The 25,569-nt window shown below is 39.9% G+C and overlaps 1 protein-coding gene across 2 annotated transcripts in view; it reads left to right on the top strand.

Annotated features, from left to right (window-relative positions):
* The first annotated feature begins 13,780 nt into the window (after positions 1–13,780).
* The window catches only part of JAKMIP2 (janus kinase and microtubule interacting protein 2), a 43,772-nt gene continuing 31,983 nt past the window's right edge, over positions 13,781–25,569 (top strand). For both annotated transcript variants that reach the window (XM_058174076.1, XM_058174075.1), the window contains exons 1-2: positions 13,781–13,909; positions 24,818–25,315. In XM_058174076.1, coding sequence (XP_058030059.1) covers positions 13,781–13,909; positions 24,818–25,315 — 627 coding nt within the window. The remainder of the gene's footprint in view (positions 13,910–24,817; positions 25,316–25,569) is intronic.

Here is a 25,569-nt window from a genome sequence, read left to right as displayed (position 1 = left end):
GTGATTCTGCCTGTGAGATAGCCAAGCTTTTTTGTAAGTTATTTGACTATGTTGTGTGTTGGGATCCCTGGTAATGATACGATTGGACAAAGAGGTATGATGGGTTTGTGCATTTTGGGATGTCCATAGAAATGTGGGTGGATGGATCCTCTGCTTTTCATCTGCCACTGTTCATCTTTTGTGATTTGTTCTTTCTTGGTTAAGTCATTGAGGGTTCTCTTGATCAGATTGTCTAGTCTCTATATTGGGTTGGTCTTTCTAGAATGTGGGGTTCTTTGTCCTCTAATAATTATTTGGCTTTTTGTATGTATAATGTTCTGTATTCTGTATATTCTGTATTGTATTTTGCATGTATTATGTTCAGAGGGTAAGTACCAAGATAAACCCCTGAAGGCAACAGTTTTGGGCTTTCTGACTTTCTATATCTATTATGGTCTACCTGAACTTGGCTGTGGCATGATCATCGCCTTAGGGTCATGTTACTCCCTATGAATATCCTCATTTAACTTATGTAGAATAACACTTTCTCATTTACTTGTGAAATTATTAAAGGAAATTAGAGGATCAGTCTAATAGATTTTATTTTTAATCAGTAGTTCTGACTACTGAGCCAAATAGGTTTGAACTTGTATATTTTAGCTGCTAACTGAAGCTACACATTGCAATACCTGAATTTGGAAGGACTCCATCAATGATTTCAGTGCATTCTAAAGGGTCATATCCTGATCCTTTGGGCATCACATATTATTCCAAAATAGCTTAACAATTTAACCTATCCACCTTTGAAATGTTGGGTAGTTTGCAAAAACCGAGGATAATTAATCCCTTGAATTTCCTCTGTGAAGAACTCTGCAGGAAACTAAAAAACTCTCCTCAGCCTGCCAAAATTGCATAATAATGTGCATACAGAAAAGTCAAAATGTGTTTGTGTGCCATTTTTGCTGATGGTGGTGGTAGACTAATTTGCCAATTTATCTGGAACCGACACTAGATTTATATAAGGATTAAACAAAAACAGGGCCAAGACACAGCTCTACCTAACTCCTTTACCTGTCGAGATTTTCCTTGTATAATGGTCCTGTGTGGGGCACCAGATTTTTATTCTTGACTTATCATGAAGTGTTTGCAAAAGTAGAGTGTGCAGTGGTTAGAATGCAGTAAAGCAATTTGGCAGTTCGATTCTCACTGGTTCAAGGTTGACTCATCCTTCCATCCTTCTGAGGTTGGTAAAATGGGGATCCAGATTGTTAGGGGCAATATGCTAACTCTTTAAACCACTTAGAGAGGGCTGTAAGGTGCTGTGAAGAGATATATAAGTCTAAGCCCTAAGTGCTAAAAGTAAGACCCAATGTCTATCAGTGGGGGATTCTTTTGTCTATGACCTTGGCAAGGAGAAATAGAAAAACATTTAGCATGTCTGAGTTAGTCCAGAAGAATCAATTCCAATTCCATTAATTATGGCAGTGATTGACAAATGGGTCAGGCTGCTACTAATCACAGCTTGGCCACCAAACTGTTGGAAATAGTTGTTGATAAGAGAAAACAGCTGAGAGTAGGAATGAATATATTTTAGTAAACTGATAAAACAAAAATATGACTAATGCACAAAGAGAAGTATTAATCTGTGTGCTTCATTGATAAAACAAGCGTGCATCATTGCTCTCTGTTTTTCAGCAATTGCTTTATACACTTATGATACAGGAGATCAGTTCTGAAAAGCATCATTGCTATAGGTTCAACACATGGGAACTTATGAGAAGCCGCTGTTCTCTCTTAATTGTGCTTTGGGCATAAGAGACATCTCCATCTCACACTCCAGTGGACTGCAACTAAAAGGCTAGTTCTACATGCAATTGCTCCCCTCTGAGCTTTGGTCTGACAGTGGAGAGCTCCAGATCATGTGGAACTATTTATGTGTACTGTACATGAAATCTCCCGACCCCTAGGCACTCTTGCCACAAACATGGAAGCATCTCTTTCTGGAAAAATCTTTTTAGAATCACAGCATATCTTTAGTGGCTCATGAAAGCAAGTGTTTGCTTGCTTAGCAGAATCTATTCAGGCACTTGGATTGCTTGGAGCAATGCTTTCAAGAGGAAAGTGAAAGGAACTAATGTTTTGTATGGTATAAAACAAAGAGTCTAGCTTTCCTTTGGGCCTGAGATGGTCTTTAATAGCTCACGGAAAGTTTATGAACTTAAAAAAAAATAATCACAGGGAACAATAGGAGATCCAATGAAAAAATTTAATTTTCAACATGCTTCCAACAAAATAATGCAAACGTATAGAGCTTAGTTTCATTTAAATCCAAGTACAGACTATAAATTTAAGATATGCCCCAAAATTGTAGTAATAAATTTAGGACGGGTGGGAAGCAGTGTTACAGTGGTTTTAAATAAATTGCAGGCATTATGGCATAAGCTTAATTACAAAGGCAAATTTGAATGCATATCCTCATATCTATCTGAAAAATGAGCATACCTATCTTTTTTCTACCAGTGCATTCCAAATATTATATATATGGTCATGACAACAAGATAATTAAAGGAATTTGGATGATTCATAAATTGGAGTTTCCCCCCCGTTATCATACACTATTTGTAATTCCATACAGGAGTAGAGTAACAGCTACATTAGGAGGGTAAATCCATATTCAGATGGTCCAAACTCTCAAAGATAATTGAGTGTTTTGGCCTTTCAGTCTTAGAGTAAAATTAGTAAGTCCAGGTTTACAACAAAGATTTACCAGTAAGTTTTGCCACATGGAGAAAAGACAGACAATTCCAAACATTCTGGTGAACAAAATTGTATTACTATGAAGCAAAGATTCTGGGGTTGGGAAAATAGATCTGAAGCAGGTTTCCAAATTTTTAGAGAAATGGGAACCTTAAGCCCTGACCGCCTAAACTACTTAATAATATAACAGTTTTGGAACTGGATAAATCAGTGAGAAATCTAATGCTTTTGGAGTGAGAGATTTGAGGGAAGACTTTTCTCCCTGCCTGCCTGTAGCAAATACATTCTCAGAATTTTTTGATTGCCTCACTTCATCCAGGATTTAATGGTTATCCAGGATGTAGTTACTGGCCTGATAAAAATGGTACCAGAAGCATTCTCTGCCCCAGGAAATATATCTATAATGGGAACTCTCAGAGATCTTTTAACAAGAGGTATTGAAGGATGAAGTGCTAACAGTAAGAGACGATAACATACAGCCCATGTCATGCTTCTTGGCCTTTCATGCCAAGAGAGAAGTATTGGTAGCTGAGACTGTAAATTGCATCCTGTGGGCCTAGCTGGCCAAGGGGAATACTGAGAGGAAGCTGAGCTGAATAATATACAGGGGTTGCCACAATTAAGCTCTAACTAAGCAGCCATTTAAGAAAGATTCTAAATATAAGATTCATATATAACAGCATTGCATCGCATCGCATCGCATCGGATTGCATCCTATCCTATCCTATCCTATCCTATCCTATCCTATCCCACCCTACCTTACCCTACCCTACCCTATCGCATCACATCACATCAAATTTTTACATTTTAAAACAATTTTAATATTAAATTATTTTGGTTTTTAATGTATAATATAGTAGAGTATGGTACAGTCTAGTACTGTATATACCAGTGATGGCGAACCTTTTTGGCACTGAGTGCCAAAAAGGGAGCACATGCGCATGGGGCACCAAGTACCAAAAAGGGAGCACTTCATGCGCTTTGCCCGTGCACGCTCATCAGGGGTGTGACCAGGAAGAGGAGCTGCCCAGGGGGCATGCATACACATGCGTGCATGTGTCCCCATACACAAGTACGGATAAGGTACTTCCAGCACACGCCAGATAAGGTATTTCCAGCAAGTCTTCCGGTTACTGCCGCTCATGTGAATGCGCTAATCAGCTGGACGGTGCACATGCTTGCACCAGAATATGGAAGAGGAACGGGTGACGTCGCACATGCCCGGTGACATGACTCCATGTGCCACTTCAGGCAGACGTGCCACAGATTCACCATCATGATATATACTTTTAATACTTTGGACCAGAAATTATGCTCCAAAAAATAAAGTGTGATAGCTATTTTATGGCAATTGGCTGGGACTAATATCTTTCAGGTTTGTTTGAAAATACTTCAACTTTAAGCATTATTGTTCATATGTCTTAATTAATATTTAGATTTAAAATCTATTTAAACTAAAAAGATGATCAACTATCATGGGAAATTTCAGAACATATTAATGCTACTGTATTGTCCTCATGCTGAGTTAACATTTCCTCTTATTTTTGAACAACATCCACACTATATGTTAAAATGCATGCCTAGTCCTAAATAGCATATTCACAGTCTTATCTTTGTTTTGGTTCAGTTTTTTTTTAACTTGGCCTATATAATCTATCTTTCCCCCCTCCCCCTTTCTCTGCTAAACAATTAATTCCCTCAACACTGTGAAGCTATTTACTAAATCTGCACTACTATTAATCTTCTCATCGTTCCTATCACCCATCTCCTTCCACTTATGACTGTATGACTGTAACTTTGTTGCTTGTATCCTTACGATTTATATTGATTGTTTCCTGATTGTACCCTATGACTATCATTAAGTGTTGTACCTTATGATTCTTTATCTTTCCCTTTATGTACACTGAGAGCATATGCCCCAAGACAAATTACTTGTGTGTCTAATCACACTTGGCCAATAAAAATTCTATTCTAGTCTGTTCTAAAATACTATTCTTGACTGTAACTGCTAATACACTACAATGGTTTTCTCTCTGATGAAAACAATCTTCCAATAAATGATTCTTGGTCAAGTAAAACAATCTGTGAATAAGAAATAGTTGGATTCCAAATTTGCTTTAATTTGAAATCTCGGTTTTAAGAGCAGGTTAATTACATTCTGTGATAATGAGAAACATCATCGGTATGTATTCAGCAAAGAAACATGATTCTAACCTCTGCTACCAATAACTTAGCCTTGAGTAATTATGTATTAATTTAAAACCTTACATTTTAAAACTTAAAACTAAAGCAGCAGAAAAATAAACACGAAAAGCAGGAGAGAATAGAGCTGTAAAAAGCAAATCAACCAATCCCTTTTTTTCCTGGATTGCAAATGAAACATACTAAACAATATTCTTGGTTGAAAACAGATTCCATTCTCTGTTGTCCAACAGTATCAGCAATGCTGGAGACATGAACCTATTTTTTTTAAAGCTCTGTGTAGCACCCACACTCAATTTAGGTTTAGTTTTGGTCTTGTTACACTGAAATGATGTGATTCATAGAATTTATGGGCAGTCAATTCCCCAGGAGAAGGGTCTCTTGCTGCATTTCCCCAGTGACTCAGGTTTGTCTAGACACTGTGCAAGTGAGTCTTCATGGTGAACAGTGGTTCTATCCTTCTGCACATCTAAAACAAAGAATAACAATGAGGATGAGCATGTGCTTGTCATTTCTGTATTTCTCATGTCTGTGAAGGGAGGGAAAGAAGCTTTTCCTTCTTCCCTTCCCCCGTCCCAACCAGCTGTAAACAGACCAATGACTATTTTATGCTCTTTGTTCCTTGATCCCAAGCATGTCACAAGGTTGGTGACAATGGCGATGACCATGGGTCAGCTTTAAAGTGTGACTGAGGCTTTGAGAAGTGAAAATGATCATAATACTGGACAGATTCTGAAAAGAGTTCAGTTTATGAATGTGACCCCATATTACCCTATATGTGGGAATCCCATATGGATAAACAACATTTCAGACTCTCAAAAACCTTAAAGAGATCCTTTCCTTCATAAGAAATTCTTCATGAAAATGGTTTGTTTCCTAGTGTCCCATCTGCAGTTATTTTTCCATTGAATTTACCTTTTATATATAGTGAGGTGCAGAACATCTCAAAATAAAGAAGCAGGGAGCGGTGACAAAGGTAGGAAGGCACAGAAATACTGAAGAATAAGAGAAGGTTGTTTTATTCCCATCTGTCCCTTCAAACTCCCAGGGGACAAGGTTTTAAAACAAATAATGTCTCCCACTGGATCTTCAGTAGCTCAAACTAGAAACCAGGCAACCACTTTAACCAGAGAGATCAGTCAACTCCTGGATTGGAGTTTAATATCCTTTGAGGCTTTAACTCCCCGTGCAGCAGACCTGGACGTCTTTAAAGACTGGGGGGAATAGCAGAATGTTCAGTGGTTAATTTTCTTCAGCTTTCTACATCTTCTCCACGCAGGGCTTTGAAACTTTGGGGCACCCCATTTGTGAATATTTACTCCTCAGGGGATAAGGCTTATTCCTGAGGAGACTAGGATTTCCCCTCATCTCAAACCACGTGTATCTACTGTTTAAAGCCCAAATGGTTTTGGTTTTTTTATGAGGGGAAAAAAGGACATTAAGGCCACTTTACTGAAAAATGATGAGGCAGTAAAGTAATCATAGTGGAAAGCAGCTAAATCTCTTTGAGCAGGAAAGTACCTGCCTGCTCTGAAGGAATCCCTGTGGTCTGAATAAGGCAATTTTAAACCAAATTCATATTTTGTAGAGTGCTCTATAAGTAGTAACCATACCTGCAATGTGGATTTCTACCTTGCTATATAGTCAATATTTCTTCAAGATAGATGGTAGCTGAATTTGCTATCCAGTAAATGGACAGTTACAGCAAACACACTGCTGCTTCCTTTTTACAGAAGTGAGTGCAGTTCTCTTCTCCATCTCTATTGTCTACAATTTATTCTCAACTCCAAACTTTATGGAATTAGGGAAAAAAATAGTACTTTCTTGTGCAATATGGATTAGAATAACACTTATCCGATCACCCTTGCAAATGCTTTGCAATCTTCAGAAAAACATGAGTTTCACTGCAGACGGTTGAGGGAGACCTTCCTGCTTATTTTTACCATTGCTTTCAGGAAAGTTTTTGCCTGAAGCTACTCCAGTACACAAACCACATGTTCCTTTTATGCATGAGAAAGAAAGCAAAAACAGTTAATCTGTCCATAATGAGCAGCCAGTGTATTTTACATTTTATCACAAATCTGCCAAAAATTTGCAGTTGACATACCGCAATCATTGGGCATTCATTCCACATACCACGTGGTCTGCCTCAGCATAATTGATTTTCATGTGTTATTCCATTAGTTGTCATTCACAGTTTCAGTAATATGTAATATAGTATACAAACTATACATTCCTGAAAGTTATTTTTAAAATGTATGTCAACAAATGATGTATTCCATTTATAGCCCATTACAGTCCAGTGCTTTCAGCATAATACAGAGCAATACATATTTATGTAACATAAGGGTTTTCTATGCAGAGCAGCGTGGTGGTCTATTTGTGAAGATGCTCGCATCCCATTCAGAAGGTTGAGAATTCAATCCTAGGTAGCGGCAGATATTTCTCTCCTAGGGTGCAAAACAAAAACAGAATATTTGCTGCGAACCCCACATAGCTGTCAGGAAGGGCATCCGGCTAGTGAACAATGCACTCCATCCAGTTGCCCAGACACTTTACCCAATAGGCACTACAGGATCAAAAAAAGGGATTTATTCAATGTCCTGGTTCCCCAATATCTGACATGGACGTTAATCCAGGCAAAGTCCAAGATGGCTGACTGTCTCTGTGTGTGTGTGAGAGAGAGAGACAGAGAGAGACAGAGACAGAGACATAGACAGACATACACACACACTTCTTTCCTTTTTCTGCAGTATATAGCTTTTCTCCAGCAAATCAACATTCATATGTGTGCTTTCACTTGTCTTCATTTTCTCTGGGTAACCCTGAGACATTCCATCTGTGTGGCAATAATGTTTAATCAGCATTCTTTATGCCCTCAGGCTATCTTATTGCAGAAGCAAAAACATCTGTCTTTTATGTGCCAATGTTCCCTCATAGTAGATTGACCTTAAAACAGCCCATCCAGCACAGTAAGCAATATTCATATTGCAGGAATGCAGTTGGCACTGTGTGCCATCTGCAGCAGTGTTAAGATATTTAAATTGTGGGGAGAACATTCTGCTGTGATGGAGTTTGGTGATGCTGCTGAAGCCACTAGCTTTAAATAAGCATCACTTGGAGGAATTGTCCTGTTTCCCATTGTTCCTTTTTACTCTGGTGTGTTTGTATAGTATTTCCCTTTCCATCAATGAATACATCACAGGTCTAAAGAAAATTCATCTTCTTTTTGCTTCTGTTTCTCTTTCATTCTCTGAATATATTTGTGAAGGAGCGTGAGGAAGAAAGAGAATATTGCTTTCATATTATAGACCATAACACTGCAAATCACTAAATCAGCAAAAAAGGACATTGTACAAGAAACTGGTAGTGATACTATTATACTTCAGAACTATGGGTTCTCTAGCAACAAAATCAACACTAGAATTAATCTGAACAAAGGAATGGCTTTGCACATTAAATAACCATAATGGAATATATTGATGGTTGACAGTAACAGAACTGTGATAAGTCTCTCTCGGGGAGAGGTTTCCAAACAGTTTTTCAGACATAAAAAGCTCTGTTATTTCCAGTCCAATTGTTCAAAAACAGAACAAATATGGAGGTCTTTTGATTTACTTCTGGTATTTGAGATTTAAGCATTGGCTACCAGTATATTTTCATGGGTGGGAAGGATTGCTAACAGGAAAGTGCTACAATTGCTTAACATTAATAGAATAGAATTTTTTATTGGGCAAGTGTGATTGGACACATGAGGAATTTGTCTTGGTGCATATGCTTTCAGTGTACATAAAAGTAAAGTAAATACATTTACTAAATTCTGCTAATAATGAGGGAAAAGCCCCCCCCCCCGACTCTGGTTACCTGTTATTTGGATCTTATATTCACTGAGATAAAGAGCTGTTAGTTAAGACTGCCTAGTAGTCTGGTAAATTTAGCCCTCTTAGTAATGCTTAAAAGGAGTATCTCTCCTTCCTGTCCTTCTCTCTGTGATTCCCTCTTCCCTTCCCCTCCACTCCATATTCTCCCCCCTCCCCATTTCTTCTCATTGCAGCCTTTTCATCTGCAAGAATATTTATGTTGCACTTGTAAGTTACTTGCAACATGAAGCCAGTACATCAATTAATGGAGGCACTTACTTTTACATGTGCTGTATATCCATATTTACCAGAGGGGGGGAAATCTTTACAATGATTTCAGTTGAAGTTGACATCTTTAAGTTAACAAACTGCAGAAGCTGGGCACTGCGTAGGATTTTTGTGAGAGAGAGCGTATTTTTCTATCTACTCTTTTTCTTTTTCACTTATGAACACCCCTTACAGACCTCTTAGGAATGGGGTCAACAGTACAATGCGCTGGTTCCGTCCCAGGCGCCTGATGGACCCGGAGAGGTTCCTGACGGAGCTTGGGCCGTTTCCCGAGCACCTGGCCCACGACTCGATGAAGAGCTAGTTGCGGCCTGGGAATGGGCCGCGGCTGGAGCTTTGGACCGTGTCGTGCCTTTGCGGCCTCTGACCCGGCGTCGGTCTCAACCAGCTCCTTGGTTCTCCGAGGAGCTGAGGGAGATGAAGCGCCGGAGAAGACGCCTAGAGAGTGCCTGGAGATCCAGCCGCTCTGAGGCTGACCGGACACTAGTAGGACCTACCTAGTGGCAATGAGGGTTGCGAAGCGTTCCTACGTTTCCTCCCTCATTGCGTCGGCAGATAACCGCCCGGCCGCCCTGTTTCGGGTGACCCACTCGCTCCTTCAACAGGAGGGGCGGGAGGACTCCCTACAAGGGCGTGCCGAGGAGTTTAATGGTTATCTATACGACAAAATCGTGCAGCTTCGGGACCGATTGGATCAAAATTGGGTAGATCCAGGCGAGGGTTCTGAGGCCCGTCTTGTTGAGGTGGTTTGGGATGACTTTGATCCTGTGACTCCCGAGGACATGGACAGGTTGCTGGGTAGGCTGAACGCCACCACATGTTTACTGGATCCGTGCCCCTCCTGGTTAGTACTGGCTACTCAGGAGGTGACACGAGGCTGGCTCCAGGGGATTGCAAATGCTTCTTTGCGGGAGGGGGTCTTTCCCGCTGCCTTGAAAGAGGCGATGGTGAGACCCCTCCTCAAGAAGCCTTCCCTGGACCTAGCTGTTTTAGGGAATTACCGGCCAGTCTCCAATCTTCGCTTCACGGAGAAGGTTGTAGAGAGTGTGGTGGCATGTCAGCTACCCCAGTACCTGGATGAAGCTGTCTATCTAGACCCGTTCCAGTCTGGCTTACGGCCCGGATACAGTATGGAAACAGCTTTGGTCGCACTGGTGGATGATCTCTGGTCCTATTAGACCTCTCAGCGGCTTTTGATACCATCGACCATGGTATCCTGCTGTGCCGGTTGGAGGGGTTAGGAGTGGGAGGCACCGTTTATCGGTGGTTCTCCTCCTACCTCTCTGACCGGACGCAGACGGTGTTGACGGGGGGGCAGAGATCGACTCCAAGGTGCCTCATGTGTGGGGTGCCGCAGGGGTCGATTCTCTCACCCCTCCTGTTCAACATCTATATGAAGCCACTGGGTGAGATCATCAGTGGCTTTGGGGTGAGATATCAGCTGTACGCTGATGACACCCAGCTGTACTTTTCCACCCCGGGCCACCCCAGTGAAGCTGTCAAGTGCTGTCCCGGTGTCTGGAAGCCGACGGGTCTGGATGGGGAGGAACAGGCTCAAACTTAATCCTCCAAGACGGAGTGGCTGTGGATGCCGGCACTCGGTACAGTCAGCTGCAGATGCGGCTGTCTGTCGGGGTGAATCATTGGCCCCGATGGAGAAGGTACGCAACTTGGGCGTTCTCCTGGATGGACGGTGGTCCTTGGAAGACCATTTGACGACCGTCTCCAGGAGAGCTTTTTATCAGGTTCGCCTGATCCGCCAGTTGCACCCCTTCCTGGACCGGGATGCCTTATGCACAGTCACTCATGCTCTTGTTACCTCTCGCTTGGACTACTGCAATGCTCTCTACATGGGCTCCCTTGAAGAGCACCCGAGACTTCAGCTAGTTCAGAACGCGGCTGCGCGGGTTATTGAGGAGCGCCTCGAGCTCCCACATAACACCTATCCTGCGCAGACTGCACTGGCTACCTGTTGTTTTCCGGTGCGCTTCAAGGTATTGGTTACCACCTTTAAAGCGCCCATGGCTTAGGACCGGCTATCTACGGGACCGCCTACTGCCGGCTTCTATCTCCCATCGTCCGGTACGCTCCCACAGGGAGGGACTCCTCAGGGTGCCGTCAGCCAAACAGTGTCGTCTGGCGGCCCCCCGGGGGAGGGCCTTCTCTGTGGGAGCTCCACCCTGTGGAACGAACTTCCCTCGGACTTGACAATTACCTGACCTTAGGACCTTTCGCGAACTTAAAACTTATTTATTTCGTATGGCTGGACTAGCCTGATTTTTATTTTTATTGGATGGGTTTTTAAAATTTTGTGATTTTACGGGGGAGTACGTTTTTTAACATTTTGGGCATTTAAATTAGTTTTTTAAGGGATGTTTTTAATTATTGTGTGTATTTATATTTTATCTGCCTGTTCACCGCCCTGAGTCCTTCGGGAGAAGGGCGGTATACAAATTAAAATATTATTATTATTATTATTATTATTATTATTATTATTATTATTATTATTATTATTATTATTATTATTATTATTATTATTATTATTATTATTATTATTAACAGTAGACAGTTTAAGCTTAAAGTTTTGGGGGTTTGGGGAAGAAACCGTCAGGTAGTGCATTCCAGGCATTGACCATTCTGTTACTGAAGTGATATTTTCTGCTATCAAGTTTGAAGCAGTTTACCTTGAGTTTGTATCTATTATTTGCTCGTGCATTGTTGTGGTTGAAGCTAAAGTAGTCATTGACTAAAGTAGGACATTGTGATAGACAATTTTATGTACAGTGCTTAGGTCAGATTGAAGTCTGCATAGTTCTAAATTGTCTAAATTGTCTCATAGAGTATGAATTCCTTTCTAAATGATTGAAAAATTTATATTCTGACATCATGACTATTCATTTAATATAAATCCTTTGCAAGTTCCATTGCAAAGTATACAGGACAAACTGGCCTAGCATAATAAAATAGGAGTTCATAATAAGATGAAACTCACAGTTATAAGCAGTATAGCTTATACTTATACCCAAAGCCTTCAAAAGCCTCTGTAAAAATAGCCACAGAATTATAATTTTAATGTGTCAGACGAGGAAAGTAATTGAATACAAGGGATTCATGCGATCATAGTAACTAAACTTAATACTACATACATTGAACATAAATCATATCTAATTTAATTCTGTCCCTTCCCAGTGTTTGGAACGTGCCTCCTTCTAAAGTGCAGCCTGGAAAAAAAAACCTGTTGTAACTTATGTTGTTTCTGCAAGAGGGTAATATTTCATAGTAATAATGTAGTCCCTCATGCTACACAGTATTTATAGAAGAGTTGAATGCCTTTCTCTTGTTTAAACTTACCTTCGCTACCGGTTCGAACTCTGAGCACGCACGGCGCTTCTGCGCATGCGCAGAACCTTTTGCACATGCTCAGAGCATCCGTGATGACGTCCAGGCGGGTGGGCAGAGCCTCCCGCCGCTGCCACTACCGGTTCGCCCAAACCGGGGTGAACTACCTTATACACTGTAAGCCGCCCTGAGTCTTCGGAGAAGGGCAGGATATAAATGTAAAAAAAACAAAACAAAAAAAACTGGTAGAAACCCACCACTGCACAGCAGGTATAATTTCTCTTTATCTTCATCTTGAGCTGTGCTTGTAACAAATAGAAGTGGTTCCAAGAAAACTAAGGTGAACCGAATCAAAAAACAAACCACCCTGTCTTACTTGCTAGTAAGTTGCTGCATTCATAGATTCCCCCCCCTCCGCGCGCGCTGTTCAATCGTGTCTGATTCTTGCCTGTACAAGTTCCTACAGTTCCTTTGGGAAACCACTTTCAGAAATGGCTTGCCAATCAGTTTGATTTATTGTACATATGAAAAAAGAAAAGATATGGATGCAGAAGCCATCAATTGTTTTGTTTTGTTTGTTTCTATTTCCCTATTAATACTAGACGAGAGGTATTGCTGATCCTGTGCTGAATGTCTATGGAGATTCACAATCATCCAGGTCATGGTTGTCCCAAAGGTGCTTTTTCAAGAGACAATTGGACTTTCTGGTTTTTCTTTGAAGACATTTCACTTTTCATCTAAGAAGCTTCTTCAGCTCTGACTGGATGGTGGGGAATGGAAGGATTTATACCATTCCATTTCCCATCATCCAGTCAGACCTGAAGAAGCCTCTTGGATGAGAAGTGAAACACGTTCAAAGAAAAACCAGAAAGTGGTTTTGTGTTATATTCTCTCTATGGAAAGAAACAAGATTAGTTTTGGTGCAGTAGGGCAGTTCACTAGTCCTTCCTTTAGTCAAAAATAAACTGTTACTGTGGAAAACACTTTACATTAGGGGCAATTTCTTCCAAAGACCAAATGTTCAAAATTGTTTATTTCCCAAAGTAATTGGCAATGCCAGCTTACTTTGGCTGATACTCTAAAGATAACCAGAGTAGGCCTAAATGGATTCTTGGATGAAATCCCAGGCTATGAATTTTGCAAACTAATCATGATATTTTCTTTGTTATCAGTCATTTCATTTTTACTAACAAATATACTGTATCGTTTTTGACAGGACTGCCCAAGGAGCTAATGAGAAGATGTAATGTCACCTTGTAGATGCCACAACATGTTGGATGGAAAGAAATAAAAAAAAATGGATATTTCAATTTGAAAAAGGATTCTCACGCACAGATTCGCAATTGCAAACAGCCATGTCCAAAAAAGGACGCAGCAAGGCTGAAAAGCCTGAAGTTCTGATTATGTCCTTACAAGCAGCCAATGAAGATCTCAGGACTAAGCTGACGGATATTCAAATTGAGCTTCATCAAGAGAAGTCTAAAGTAAGTAAAGCACTGATGACAGGGGATTTAAATAGTGGTTGCATGGCAAATTATGAATTAAAGTTTCCTCACTTCATTCTGGAAGAGAGGAAGAAAACTAGAAAAATACATTTTATTTATTGCTGACATTTGTCAGAGTAAACATCAAGGGGAACTCAATCAATGAATTACAGCTGAGTCAACACTTGTCTCCAGAGCATACTTGTTTTCCGCCTATTGTCATTTTACCGTGGCTCAGTATAGAAAGATTTTTGTCTAAAATTGGAATATTTTTTAAAGATTCAAAATGGAATGGAATGTTTTTGTTACCTGTTGGAGGGGGGAAAAGGATTATTCAAAGGATCATACAAAACAAAAATATGTGGAAAAAAACACATGTACTATAAGGAACAAATAGGAAGATTGTACTAAGTACATATATGCTATAAGCAGCACTTCCTCATAGTTCCTAGGAAAACTGAATATGGGATTCTTGATATTCTCTGAGCTTGGTTGTTTTCTTGCAGACATTTCATTACCAGCCTGGGTAACATCATCAATACATGGGTAAATAGAGTTTGTTTATATTTAGCAGTCTTGGTTAGAGAGTGGTTTTAGGCAGTGGTTTCTACTTTGATGGTTCTTTAATCAGGAAGACTTTGCATACATACTTTTTAACATCTCTGTTTGCAGAAAAATAGTATTCAAATATTTCTTGTAGTCATTTAAGATTTTTTTTTTCTGTTTGTACTTTAGGAGTTTTCCATTTTTCCTTACAGAACTCTTCTAGCTCAGAAGTATGTTGAAAGATCCTTGAATGTGTTATGTATTGGAAGCTCTCCATAGATTTTCATATTGTTGTCTTACTGTTTTAGTTTTAATTTCTTCACTGATTGAGTTTCTAGATTGATATTGATATTTGATTGATCCATTCCTTCATATTTTAGAAAATGACGTTCAGATGAGTCTGAAGGAAATGTTTCCTTTTGACAATTCTCCCACTGTTGTATAAACATTATCATATGGTGGACAAGTACTTCAGTGTCAATTAAACTTCACAGCAGGGCATTTATGGGTTCTGCTTGACAGAATATTCTGTATAATATTCCTCTGCCCCATTCCAAAACTGTTGTTTGAGGAAAAGGTGGCCATTTAATAAAATGTAAGGAGGCTGAAGCCTGGATATCCATGCAAAATATTCAAGAAGTTGACTTTGGTTTCCTGCATTTCACCCAGTCAGAACTAGCAGAGCTGACCTGTGTAAGGCAGTTCTTAACTGGGAAAGTTTAAGGAGTCTAAGGTGGCTGGAGATTTCCTTGGGAGTCTTTCTTTCTGGAGCACTTACAAAGTCACCTTTGTTTTGGCATAGGTGACATATCCTTTTATGCAAAGCCCAGATAAATAGCTTTTCCTTTCATTCCTTGGAGGAAGGAAAAGATTCCATGCAGGCTCTATACCAATCTGTTATTGTTGAGCTATAAGAGGGCAGGAAACTTCACTCTCTTGAGTTTTTCGGTAAAGATAAAGTAATGATATGAGGAGAAGATTTTGTGAAATGTATTTATTCATTCATTAATTCGATTTGCATGGCTGCTCATCTCAAACCAGTGACTGGGTGCTGAACAAGCATAAAAACAATTAAAACAAGATATGATGGGAGGCTTTCCTCTTCAGTTATCGGTCATTCATGTTATCCCACCCCCACCAGAGTTTTTCAGAGACAGTCCAATCCTTTGTCTGCCTTGAATTCCTCATCTTTTCTTAAAGGTTGCATTCAATTGTGCATTGTTGTTGTTATTGCTGTTGTTAAATAAGACAGCATTTACAGAAATCCCCTGTCTTCCTCACTCAGTCTTTGTATCACCTCTGCATTCTCTTCTACCTCATTTTGCTTTGTGTATGGATCATGCTATTTTAGTATCCTTCTTTGTGGGGCTGTCATCTTCAGTCCTTCAAACAACAAAACTGATTTTGAGAGTATTCTTGCTCTTTTGAAGTAGATTTTTCTTCTTCTTTTTTCCAGAGAGAGGTAATTGACTTCTGTGACCCAGACTTTTTCGTTCTTTTGCCAGTAATCATTCTTTTTCTGGGGAAACAAACCTAAGCCACCATTAGATACTATAACTGAGCAGCAGTTTTTTAGCTTGCACAAAGTCTTTCATCATGAAAACCTTTAAGGGTTGGTTATTTATCAAGGTTACCATTTACCTTAGAGGACAATTTTCTGGATATCAGTTTCTTGCACCATAGGACAATTGGGATGAAAGAAAGATGCTCTTGTGCTTAGTCGTAGCTAAAGGCTAACAAACCCCAGAGCACTGCTAATTTTATCTTTCCATAAGTTTCAGGATTCAATTTGCAGCCCATTTTAATAACAGAAAATCATGTCAAATGAGTAGAAAATGGTGCATAATCCTGCACATTATCTACACGTGGAAGTTCTGCTGTAATCTTGAATGGCAATTCATTTTTCGTCATTGATACAAATGTTTTAGCACTCAGACAGAAATTGGCTGACTTATTTAAGAGCTATGGGATAATTGCCCAGATTCTAGAAGGCATGGGTGGGAGCAGGTTAATTTGATGAATGCTACATTTTCATCTACCCAGATAACTTTTATGCTAAGAATTAAATATAAAAGAAATTGATTCTCATGTTCTCTCTCTCTCTCTCTCTCTCTCTCTCTCTCTCTCTCTCTCTCTCTCTCTCTCTCTCTGTGTGTGTGTGTGTGTGTGTGTGTGTGTGTGTGTGTGTGTGTTTACCACTAAAGATGTTTGGACTTCCTAGTTATAGGAAAGAGATTGAAATATTTTCAGCACCAGGGCAACCAAATCTGCATGTAAGAGGGCATTGCTCTGGGTCAGGGGAAGTTTAAGTAGAGGAGAAAAAATTGTGTTATTCATCACTGTTAGTTTTTAATTTTTGTAATAACAAGAAAGCTGCTCAGGGATAGCAATCTCGTGTATTCTGAAACAAAAAATTAAATGAAATCCTTTTTCCTTAAATTGTACTTCTGGGCTGCATCCAACATTGCCCAAGCAAATCTTCATTCATGCATTTTTCATTCTTTTCTTCTTAACTGCGGCTTCCTGAACAAACTTTGTTTAAGAGGTTCCCCCAAATCCTTAACAAATGTGACTGTGTCTAAAGAGCCAAAGTTAAATGCCAAGAGGGTAGAATGACTAATGTTTTAAAGGCCACACAGAGATATTCTGTCCTTTCACATTTATTTGTTTATTTGGCCATCCAATCCTACAATAACTATAGATGATATACAGCAAAAACAATCATATAAAAATCCAGATGACAGAAGAAAAATGACCATTAAAAGATCTCACCATGCAGGACCTGCCCCTCTGATTTAAGATTTGAAGAAATAGACAGGTTTCAGGGCATTGAATCCAGGTAAGGGGGTCAGAGATATCTTGAGGGTAAGGATGGGGTTAAAGAGACAGGCACTCCAACAGAGAAGACATGCATCAGGTGACACTATCATGGGTGGGACATGGAGCATGTCAACAGTGCCTAATCATATAGCTGGGCAGGAGACAGATTATCCTTTGATGACCAGGCCTTATACTATTAAGGGCTTTATTAAGAACTACTATAAATGAATGCACTCCTACTTAGTTTAAACCCTAATACCATAAAAATAGGTGCACGCTCATTAACTAAGAGGAACACCTAAATATATGGAACATATGAAAGCAATGAAATATATAGAAGAAGAATATCTAACCTACTGGTAGTGTTATAGTCTCTAGCTATAGCCTTGGCTTGGAATCATCCCTTGTTGTAAATGTTATAAAAATGTACAAAGGAAAACTAAGCAATTATTTTTAATCCATTTCTTTCCTATTAGAAGAGTATAAATATTTTCCAAGGAACTCAGAAACTGGAAATCTGGATATCAGGAAATCTCTCCATTTTATGTCCATAAGGACTTTCTGAAAAAGGTTAGACTGAAAGCAGATCAGCATTCATTATGCTGAGTCAACCCTGAGACAGTCATGATCCGATGCCTGGCTGTGGGCAAAGTTTGTGTCAAGCATCCAGAAAATCAGGAGATTCAGGCAGTTCAAATGAGTTTGAAGATTTATTGCAAGCTTACGTTCTCAACAAGAATCTGGCCAAGTGACCATTAAGGGAAATGCGTGGAGGTTAAGAATAGAAAGGAATTCAAGGTGGCTGGACTTAGATCTCCAGCAGGGATGAAGGGGGTCACTCATGACTTATAATGCATTTCATCCCTCCCTCGGGCTCAGCCTGGTCATCTTCTATAGTTTGCCTGCAATGCTGCATTGTAACCACTGGGCTCTTTGAATAAGATGAGGGACCTATTCATGAAGCATCACTGTTTCAAAGATCAGGTGATGATAAATGGGCATTTTCCAGCTCTGACTGGAATGTGGTTGAACTAGAAAAGGAAGCTGAAGAATTATGACAAGATTATCTAACAAAATATAAGGAAATGCTAGTCAACCTCAGCCTGACTCAACACCAAAAGAATCTTCCAAGACAGATTGTTGGATAGTTGCCAGTGTATTTGGAACTATTTACTGTTTATTTATTTTGATGTTACAGCGTTATATTGTGTATGGCTTTAATTGTATTGTAATGTTTTAATGACTTGTACAGTATAAACCTCTATTAGTGACAAGATTTGGCAGGATATATACATAAAATAATCTGGAATGTCCCCAAATCCACAGCAGTGAGCATATAAATTGCATTGACAGCTGATTATTGTATCAGTTATATTGACAATCAGAGGGCGAGTCTTGGGAGACAATTTGAAAAAGAAAAGAAAACGGGGACCTGCTGAAATTACTTAAATTAGAATGGAATGGAAGAAAAGCAATAAAATAAAATATGGTTATAAAAAGTGTATATTTATATTATTTAGAGTTATAAATAGATCTCAAGAACCTCCATTGAATTGCTGAAATTAAGTAGTTATAAATTCTTGTTCCTGATTATCCTGTTTATCTCACCAGAGAAAATCACATTCTCTTCTACATACATGTATGTCTTCATCAGTCGTGGGTTCTAACCGGTGTTACCACCAGCTTGCTTCGCGCCCGTGCTTTGCACGTGATCGGTGCACATGTGCTTGCTTCATTCGCACACATGCCAAACTTGCGCTTCATACAAGCGCATTGACTGGCTGAACAGCTGAGGCATTGCAATCCGCTCTGCCGCACTTTTCAGCTGGGCTAAAAGCAGAGGAATAAAGGTAGGTATAGTGCAGGGATGGGCGGGAGAGCCCAGATGATGGTAGGAGTGAACCAGTTCGCTGTCAATTCAACATCTCCACTACCAGCTCTCTGGAACCGGGGAGAACTGGTAGCAACCCACCACTGGTTTTCATTCCTCTTCTCCTCTCTTCATGTGAAATACTGAATTTTGCTTGAATAAAATGTATTTAATTTTTTTAAATAAAAACAAAAACCTCAACAATTGTCTCTTTCATCTTTCTTCGTTGATCTCTGTACTGTTTCATAAATATTTTACCATGATCAGTGTAGGAACAGCAAGGAACTTTTCATATGCTTGGTGGTTCTGAACTATAGTTGGCAATCTTTGTCCTCATCGGCCATGCTGATTATATCTATGAGGATTGTAATTCTCATAGATATAATTGTAATTGTAATTGTAATTCAGAAACATCTAAAAGGTCACAGGTTCCTCATCCCCATATTACACTGAGTTAGTTTATTTGACGTTATCAGTGGCATCTGTGGCTATAATTTTTTTTTTTTTTTGCATTTATATCCCGCCCTTCTCCGAAGACTCAGGGTGGCTTACACTATGTCAAGCAATAGTCTTCATCCATTTGTATATTATATACAAAGTCAACTTATAATAATCCTCAATACTCCACAATACCAATATTCTAATACAATACAATAATCCACAAATGTCCCCCTATCTATTTGCTGAACTATTCAAAAGACAAAGAAAACTCTTATATAATTAAAGCCTTTTCCCAGCCAACAATGTTTAGAGAAATCTGTCAGTCTTAACATTAAATCAAAATAATGTCCCAGAAATTTTCCATTATTGAACTGTGTTTGTTATTGCTGCATTGCATTTGTGGTCTACCCTCATGAGGTTGCTAAAAGCCGCTTACCTTGCACGAAGGCATTATGTTATTTTCAAATGTACCATGAAATATTTATAGGGACAAGCATTATGATTCTTTTGAACTCTGTGTGGAGGAAGCAAGATCTACTGTATGTTGCCATTGGGCTGATAGGGAGTGGAAACTGTAGTCATAATTTCAGGTTGGGATTTATACACACTGCAGGAAGCTTGTCATCAGATTTCAGGTAAATGAAAGGAAAAAACTGTTACCCAAAGGCTAGACTAGATATGACATTTATCACATGGTTAGCTGAGGCAAAGCATAAAAAAAAATGACAGCAAGATAATGAGAATGCCACACTGGAACCATGGCAAGTAGATAACTGTCTCTTCACCTATATTATCACTTGGGGACCCCAATTTCTCTTCATAAAACTTGTATTCCCCCACCATAATAAAAAGCTTGCTTGGAGAAAGTCACCAACTGAATAGTTTATACTTTACTTTCATTTCATCATCATTTAGTTTTTGTTGTTTTATATTTTCCATCACTTTTTAAATATTCCTGACTTTTTAGGTGGCCAATATTTTGAGTAGCTTTTGCACATTGAGGTATATATCTAGGAATAAACTTTTTAAAATTGTCTTTAACTCATGATTAGACAATTTGGAGCTCATGAAAACTAATATTCCCAGGACACATTCCTTGAGATCTACTGAACTTTTTGCCATGATTTTTTAAAGTATTTTCCTATTATTAAAGACATAAATGGTGATTTGGGAATTGTTCTGCCTACTTTAATGAAAAGAAGGACTAGGGGTGACATATGTGTTCCAATATTTGAGGGGCTGCCAGAAAGAAGAGGGGGACAAGCTATTCTCCAAAGCAGGGGTCTCCAACATTAGTAACTTTAAGGCTTGTGGACTTCAATTCCCAGAGCTCCTCAGCCAGCTTTGCTGGCTGAGGAACTCTGGGAGTTGAAGTCCACAAACCTTAAAGTTATTAAGGTTGGAGACCCCTGCTCCAAAGCACCAGAAAGCAGAACAAAAAGCAATGAATGGAAACTAATCAAGGAGAGAAACAACCTGGAATCAAGGAGAAATTTCCTTACAGTGAGAACAATTAATCAGTGGAATAACTTGTTCCCAGAATTTGTGGATGCTCCAACACTGGAGATTTTTAACATGAGATTGGACAACCATTTGTCTCAAATGAAACAGGTTTTTCTGCTTGAGCAGGAAGTTGGACTAGAAGACCTCCAAGGTCCCTTCCAACTCTATTATTCTGTTATTCTGATTTGATGTACTCTATGAAAAGCATATTCAGCACATTTTGGATTTACAAGAATGTGTTTGGACTCATATAGGGCCCATATGAGAAATCAGAGGAAGCAAAGTTAAGACAGAATTGGGTGTATACTAGTGGCAAGGCAGATGTCAACAGTTTTCCAGCTTGAGGGGGGGGGGAAATTTGGCCTACAAAAATCTTCTCAGAATCCCAAATGTTTCAAACAGTCCCAAAGATTTCCAGTTTGGGTCTTAACTTCACCATATGAACCTCACTTTGTGGAAGACTGAAGAAAAGACTCATCAAATTTTAAAATGATTCCGCAGTAACCAAACAGAACATACACGCACACTCTCACATACAAAAAGCACCCATGTACATATCCCTTGTCTGAAATCCCAAGAGAGTCAAGATATTGAAAAATTTCAGTAGAGTATATTAGTATTACTACATTAGAAAATAGAGAGTTCATATAAAGTAGGATGCAATCTTTTGTTCTGTATTTGGTTTTTGTAGATACTTAATTTTTGACTCAAGCCTGAGCCAATTCTCAACTTTGGACAATATTTATAAACTGGAATAAAGATCTGATCCTCCTTTTGATCGTATCATTTTTTTTAAAAAAATGAGCTTATTTTAAATAAATAATTATGCTATAACACTCTATTCTAAGAATTGGTCCTTTTGAGGGGGGCGGGAGTGATGCAGCATTCTTTTGTATGTGTTCCTTTAAATCACTCTTGACTCCTGGAGGCTACATTTATTTATTTATTTATTTATTTAATCAAATTTTTATACCGCCCTATCTCCCGAAGGACTCAGGGCGGTTTACAGCCCGATAAAAATACAAATATAATACAAGATAAAACACTAATTAAAAAACTTATTTAAATAGGCCAAAATTTAAAATTACAATTAAAATGATAAAACCCCATTAAAATTAAATTTAAAATTAAAATTCTAGTCCAATCCTGCACAGATAAATAGATGTGTTTTAAGCTCGCGGCGGAAGGTTCGAAGGTCAGGAAGTTGACGGAGTCCTGGGAGAAGTTCATTCCAGAGGGTGGGAGCCCCCACAGAGAAGGCCCTTCCCCTGGGTGTCGCCAGTCGGCACTGCCTGGCAGACAGCACCCTAAGGAGTCCCTCCCTGTGAGAGCGCACAGGTTGGTGGGAGGCAATCGGTGGCAGCAGACGGTCCCGTAAGTAGCCGGCCCTAAGCCATGGAGCGCTTTGAAGATAGTTACCAAAACCTTGAAGTGCACCCAGAAGGCCACAGGCAGCCAGTGCAGTCTGCGCAGGAAAGGTGTCACATGGGAGCCACGAGGGGCTCCCTCTATCACCCGCGCAGCCGCATTCTGGACTAACTGGAGCCTCCGGGTGCTCCTCAAGGGAAGCCCCATGTAGAGAGCATTGCAGTAATCCAGGCGAGATGTCACGAGGGTGTGAGTGACCGTGCATAGGGCATCCCGGTCCAGAAAGGGGCGCAACTGGCGAACCAGGTGAACCTGGTAAAAAGCTCTCCTGGAGACGGCCATCAAATGGTCTTCAAAGGACAGCTGTCCATCCAGGAGAACGCCCAAGTTGCGCACCCTTTCCATTGGGGCCAATGACTCGCCCCCAACAGTCAGCCACACTTGCAGCTGACTGTACCGGGGTGCCGGCATCCACAGCCACTCTGTCTTGGAGGGATTGAGCTTGAGCCTGTTTCTCCCCATCCAGACCCGTACGGCCTCCAAGCACCGGGACAGCACTTCGACAGCTTTGTTGGGGTGGCCCGGTGTGGAAAAGTACAGCTGAGTGTCATCAGCGTACAGTTGGTAACTCACACCGAAACCACTGATGATCTCACCCAGCGGCTTCATATAGATGTTGAACAGGAAGGGTGAGAGAATCGACCCCTGCGGCACCCCACAAGTGAGGTGCTTCGGGGTCGACCTCTGCCCTCCCGTCAACACCGTCTGCGACCGATCAGAGAGATAGGAGGAGAACCACCGATAAACGGTGCCTCCCACTCCCAATCCCTCCAACCGGTGCAGCAGGATACCATGGTCGATGGTATCAAAAGCCGCTGAGAGGTCTAATAGGACCAAGGCAGAGGAATAACCCCTATCCCTGGCCCTCCAGAGATCATCAACCAACGCGACCTAAGCCGTCTCCGTGCTGTATCCGGGCCGGAAGCCGGACTGGAACGGGTCTAGATAGACAGTTTCATCCAGGTACTGGGGTAATTGACGTGCCAATTAAAATCTCTGCAGGTTTTTTGACATTTCTGGAAATGGTTTGCCATTGCCTTCTTCTTCCTAGGACTGGGGGAAAAAATGACTGACCCAAAGTCATCCAGCAGGCTTTATACCTTAGATAAAATCAGAACTTGCTGTCTTCTGGTTTATAGTCCAATATATTTAACATTAAATCAAACTGTCTTTCAGCCTCCTATTTACTATATTTGAAACCGTTTCTCAGATGATGCTTTGAGGAAAAAATAATTGTTTTGGTAATGTCTTGTTTTCTCAGTTCGTCACATCAGTCATTGGTCATATAAAGAGAAATATTATTACATTCTCTGAATACACAACTTTTATATTTTGGTGTTTTCAACAAACAGATACTAAGGAAAATATTATTTCTGCGGATTATATAGTCTGGCATCCTAAAATCCACTGAATTTGAATACAAAATAACACCAATAGCATATTTCATTTTAAGTTTATAGATCAGCCCTATAATTCTGTATAAGTTCCCCAAAAATAGATATAAAAAGATAAATGTGTACTTTTTCATAAGATATGAATTAATAGATTTTAATTATAGTGGTGATTTTATTATATTTATTATATAATAATAATATTATATAATTATATATATATATGTTATATATATATATATATATATATTTTATTATATTTATATAATATATATATATATATATTTATTTAATTATAGTGATTTTAATTATAGACGCGGTGGCTCAGGGGCTAGGACGTTGAGCTTGTCGATCGAAAGGTCGGCAGCTCAGCGGTTCGAATCCCTAGTGCTGCCGTGTAACAGGGTGAGCTCCCGTGATTTGTCCCAGCTTCTGCCAACCTAGCAGTTTCGAAAGCATGTAAAAATGCAAGTAGAAAAAATAGGACCACCTTTGGTGGGAAGGTGACAGCGTTCCGTGCGCCTTTGGCGTTGAGTCATGCCGGCCACTTGACCACGGAGACGTCTTCGGACAGCGCTGGCTCTTTGGCTTTGAAAAGGAGATGAACACCGCCCCCTAGAGTCGGCAACGACTAGCACGTATGTGCGAGGGGAACCTTTACCTTTACCTTTTAATTATAGTGCATTCTTCAATTAAGGTTTGGTTGAAAGCATAAGACATTGTTACACTTCTGAACTGGTTTTTAGCCCCTTTGGTAACTAAAAGTTATTTGCAATTGTGCACCAATTACAGCTTGTGTAAACATTTATAAAACTGGAGATCCTGTGTAATTATAGACTTTGGATGACTGTGATGGTAATAATGCTGCTGGAATCCATTTTCTCTTCTTTTTCTCGTCTTACTCTGTAGGTGAACAAACTTGAAAGGGAAAAAATCCAAGAAACAAAGCGGATCCGGGAATTAGAACAGCGCAAACAGACAGTGCAGATCACTGAACTCAAAGCTAAACTCCACGAGGAGAAGATGAAGGAGCTACAAGCTGTCCGGGAAAACCTTATCAAACAGCATGAGCAAGAAATGGCACGGACAATGAAAATCAGAGACAGTGAAATCCAGAGACTCAAGTCAGCACTGTATGCATTGCGGGAAGGGAGTAGTGATAAAGTACGGACAGCCCTGAGCATTGAGGCTCGTGAAGAGGCCAGGAAACAATTTGACTCTGAGCGCCTTAAACTTTTGCAAGAAATTACTGAACTGAAGTCTGCCAAGAAGCAGGTGGACGAAGCCCTAAATAACATGATCCAAGCTGATAAGATTAAAGCTGGAGATCTCCGGAGTGAGCATCAGTCCCATCAGGAGGCAATCTCTAAGATCAAGTGGGAGAGTGAGAGGGACATTCGCAGGCTGGTTAGTAACGTGTCTAAATATCCAGCCATATTTATGGCTCAATGTGCATCCTGCATAACCTTTCCTGTGATTCTCATTACACTACATGCAAAGGTTTTGATTGCTAAATTAGAGAGACCTGCTCTCCAAACCTCTCATTCATTTTAAGTATGTTATAATGCAAACTTCTGTGTGTATCAGAATTAGCCTGTAATAGCAATGTGAAGAAAACAAATTAGTAGTTCATCTTTCCAATTGTTACCAGCACAGGACAC

This window comes from Ahaetulla prasina, chromosome 2 (genome assembly GCF_028640845.1).
Source record: "Ahaetulla prasina isolate Xishuangbanna chromosome 2, ASM2864084v1, whole genome shotgun sequence".
In the NCBI taxonomy this organism is placed as follows: Eukaryota; Metazoa; Chordata; class Lepidosauria; order Squamata; family Colubridae; genus Ahaetulla; species Ahaetulla prasina.
Note: the sequence above shows the minus strand (reverse complement) of the source record. Positions and strands in the feature narration are given on the sequence as shown.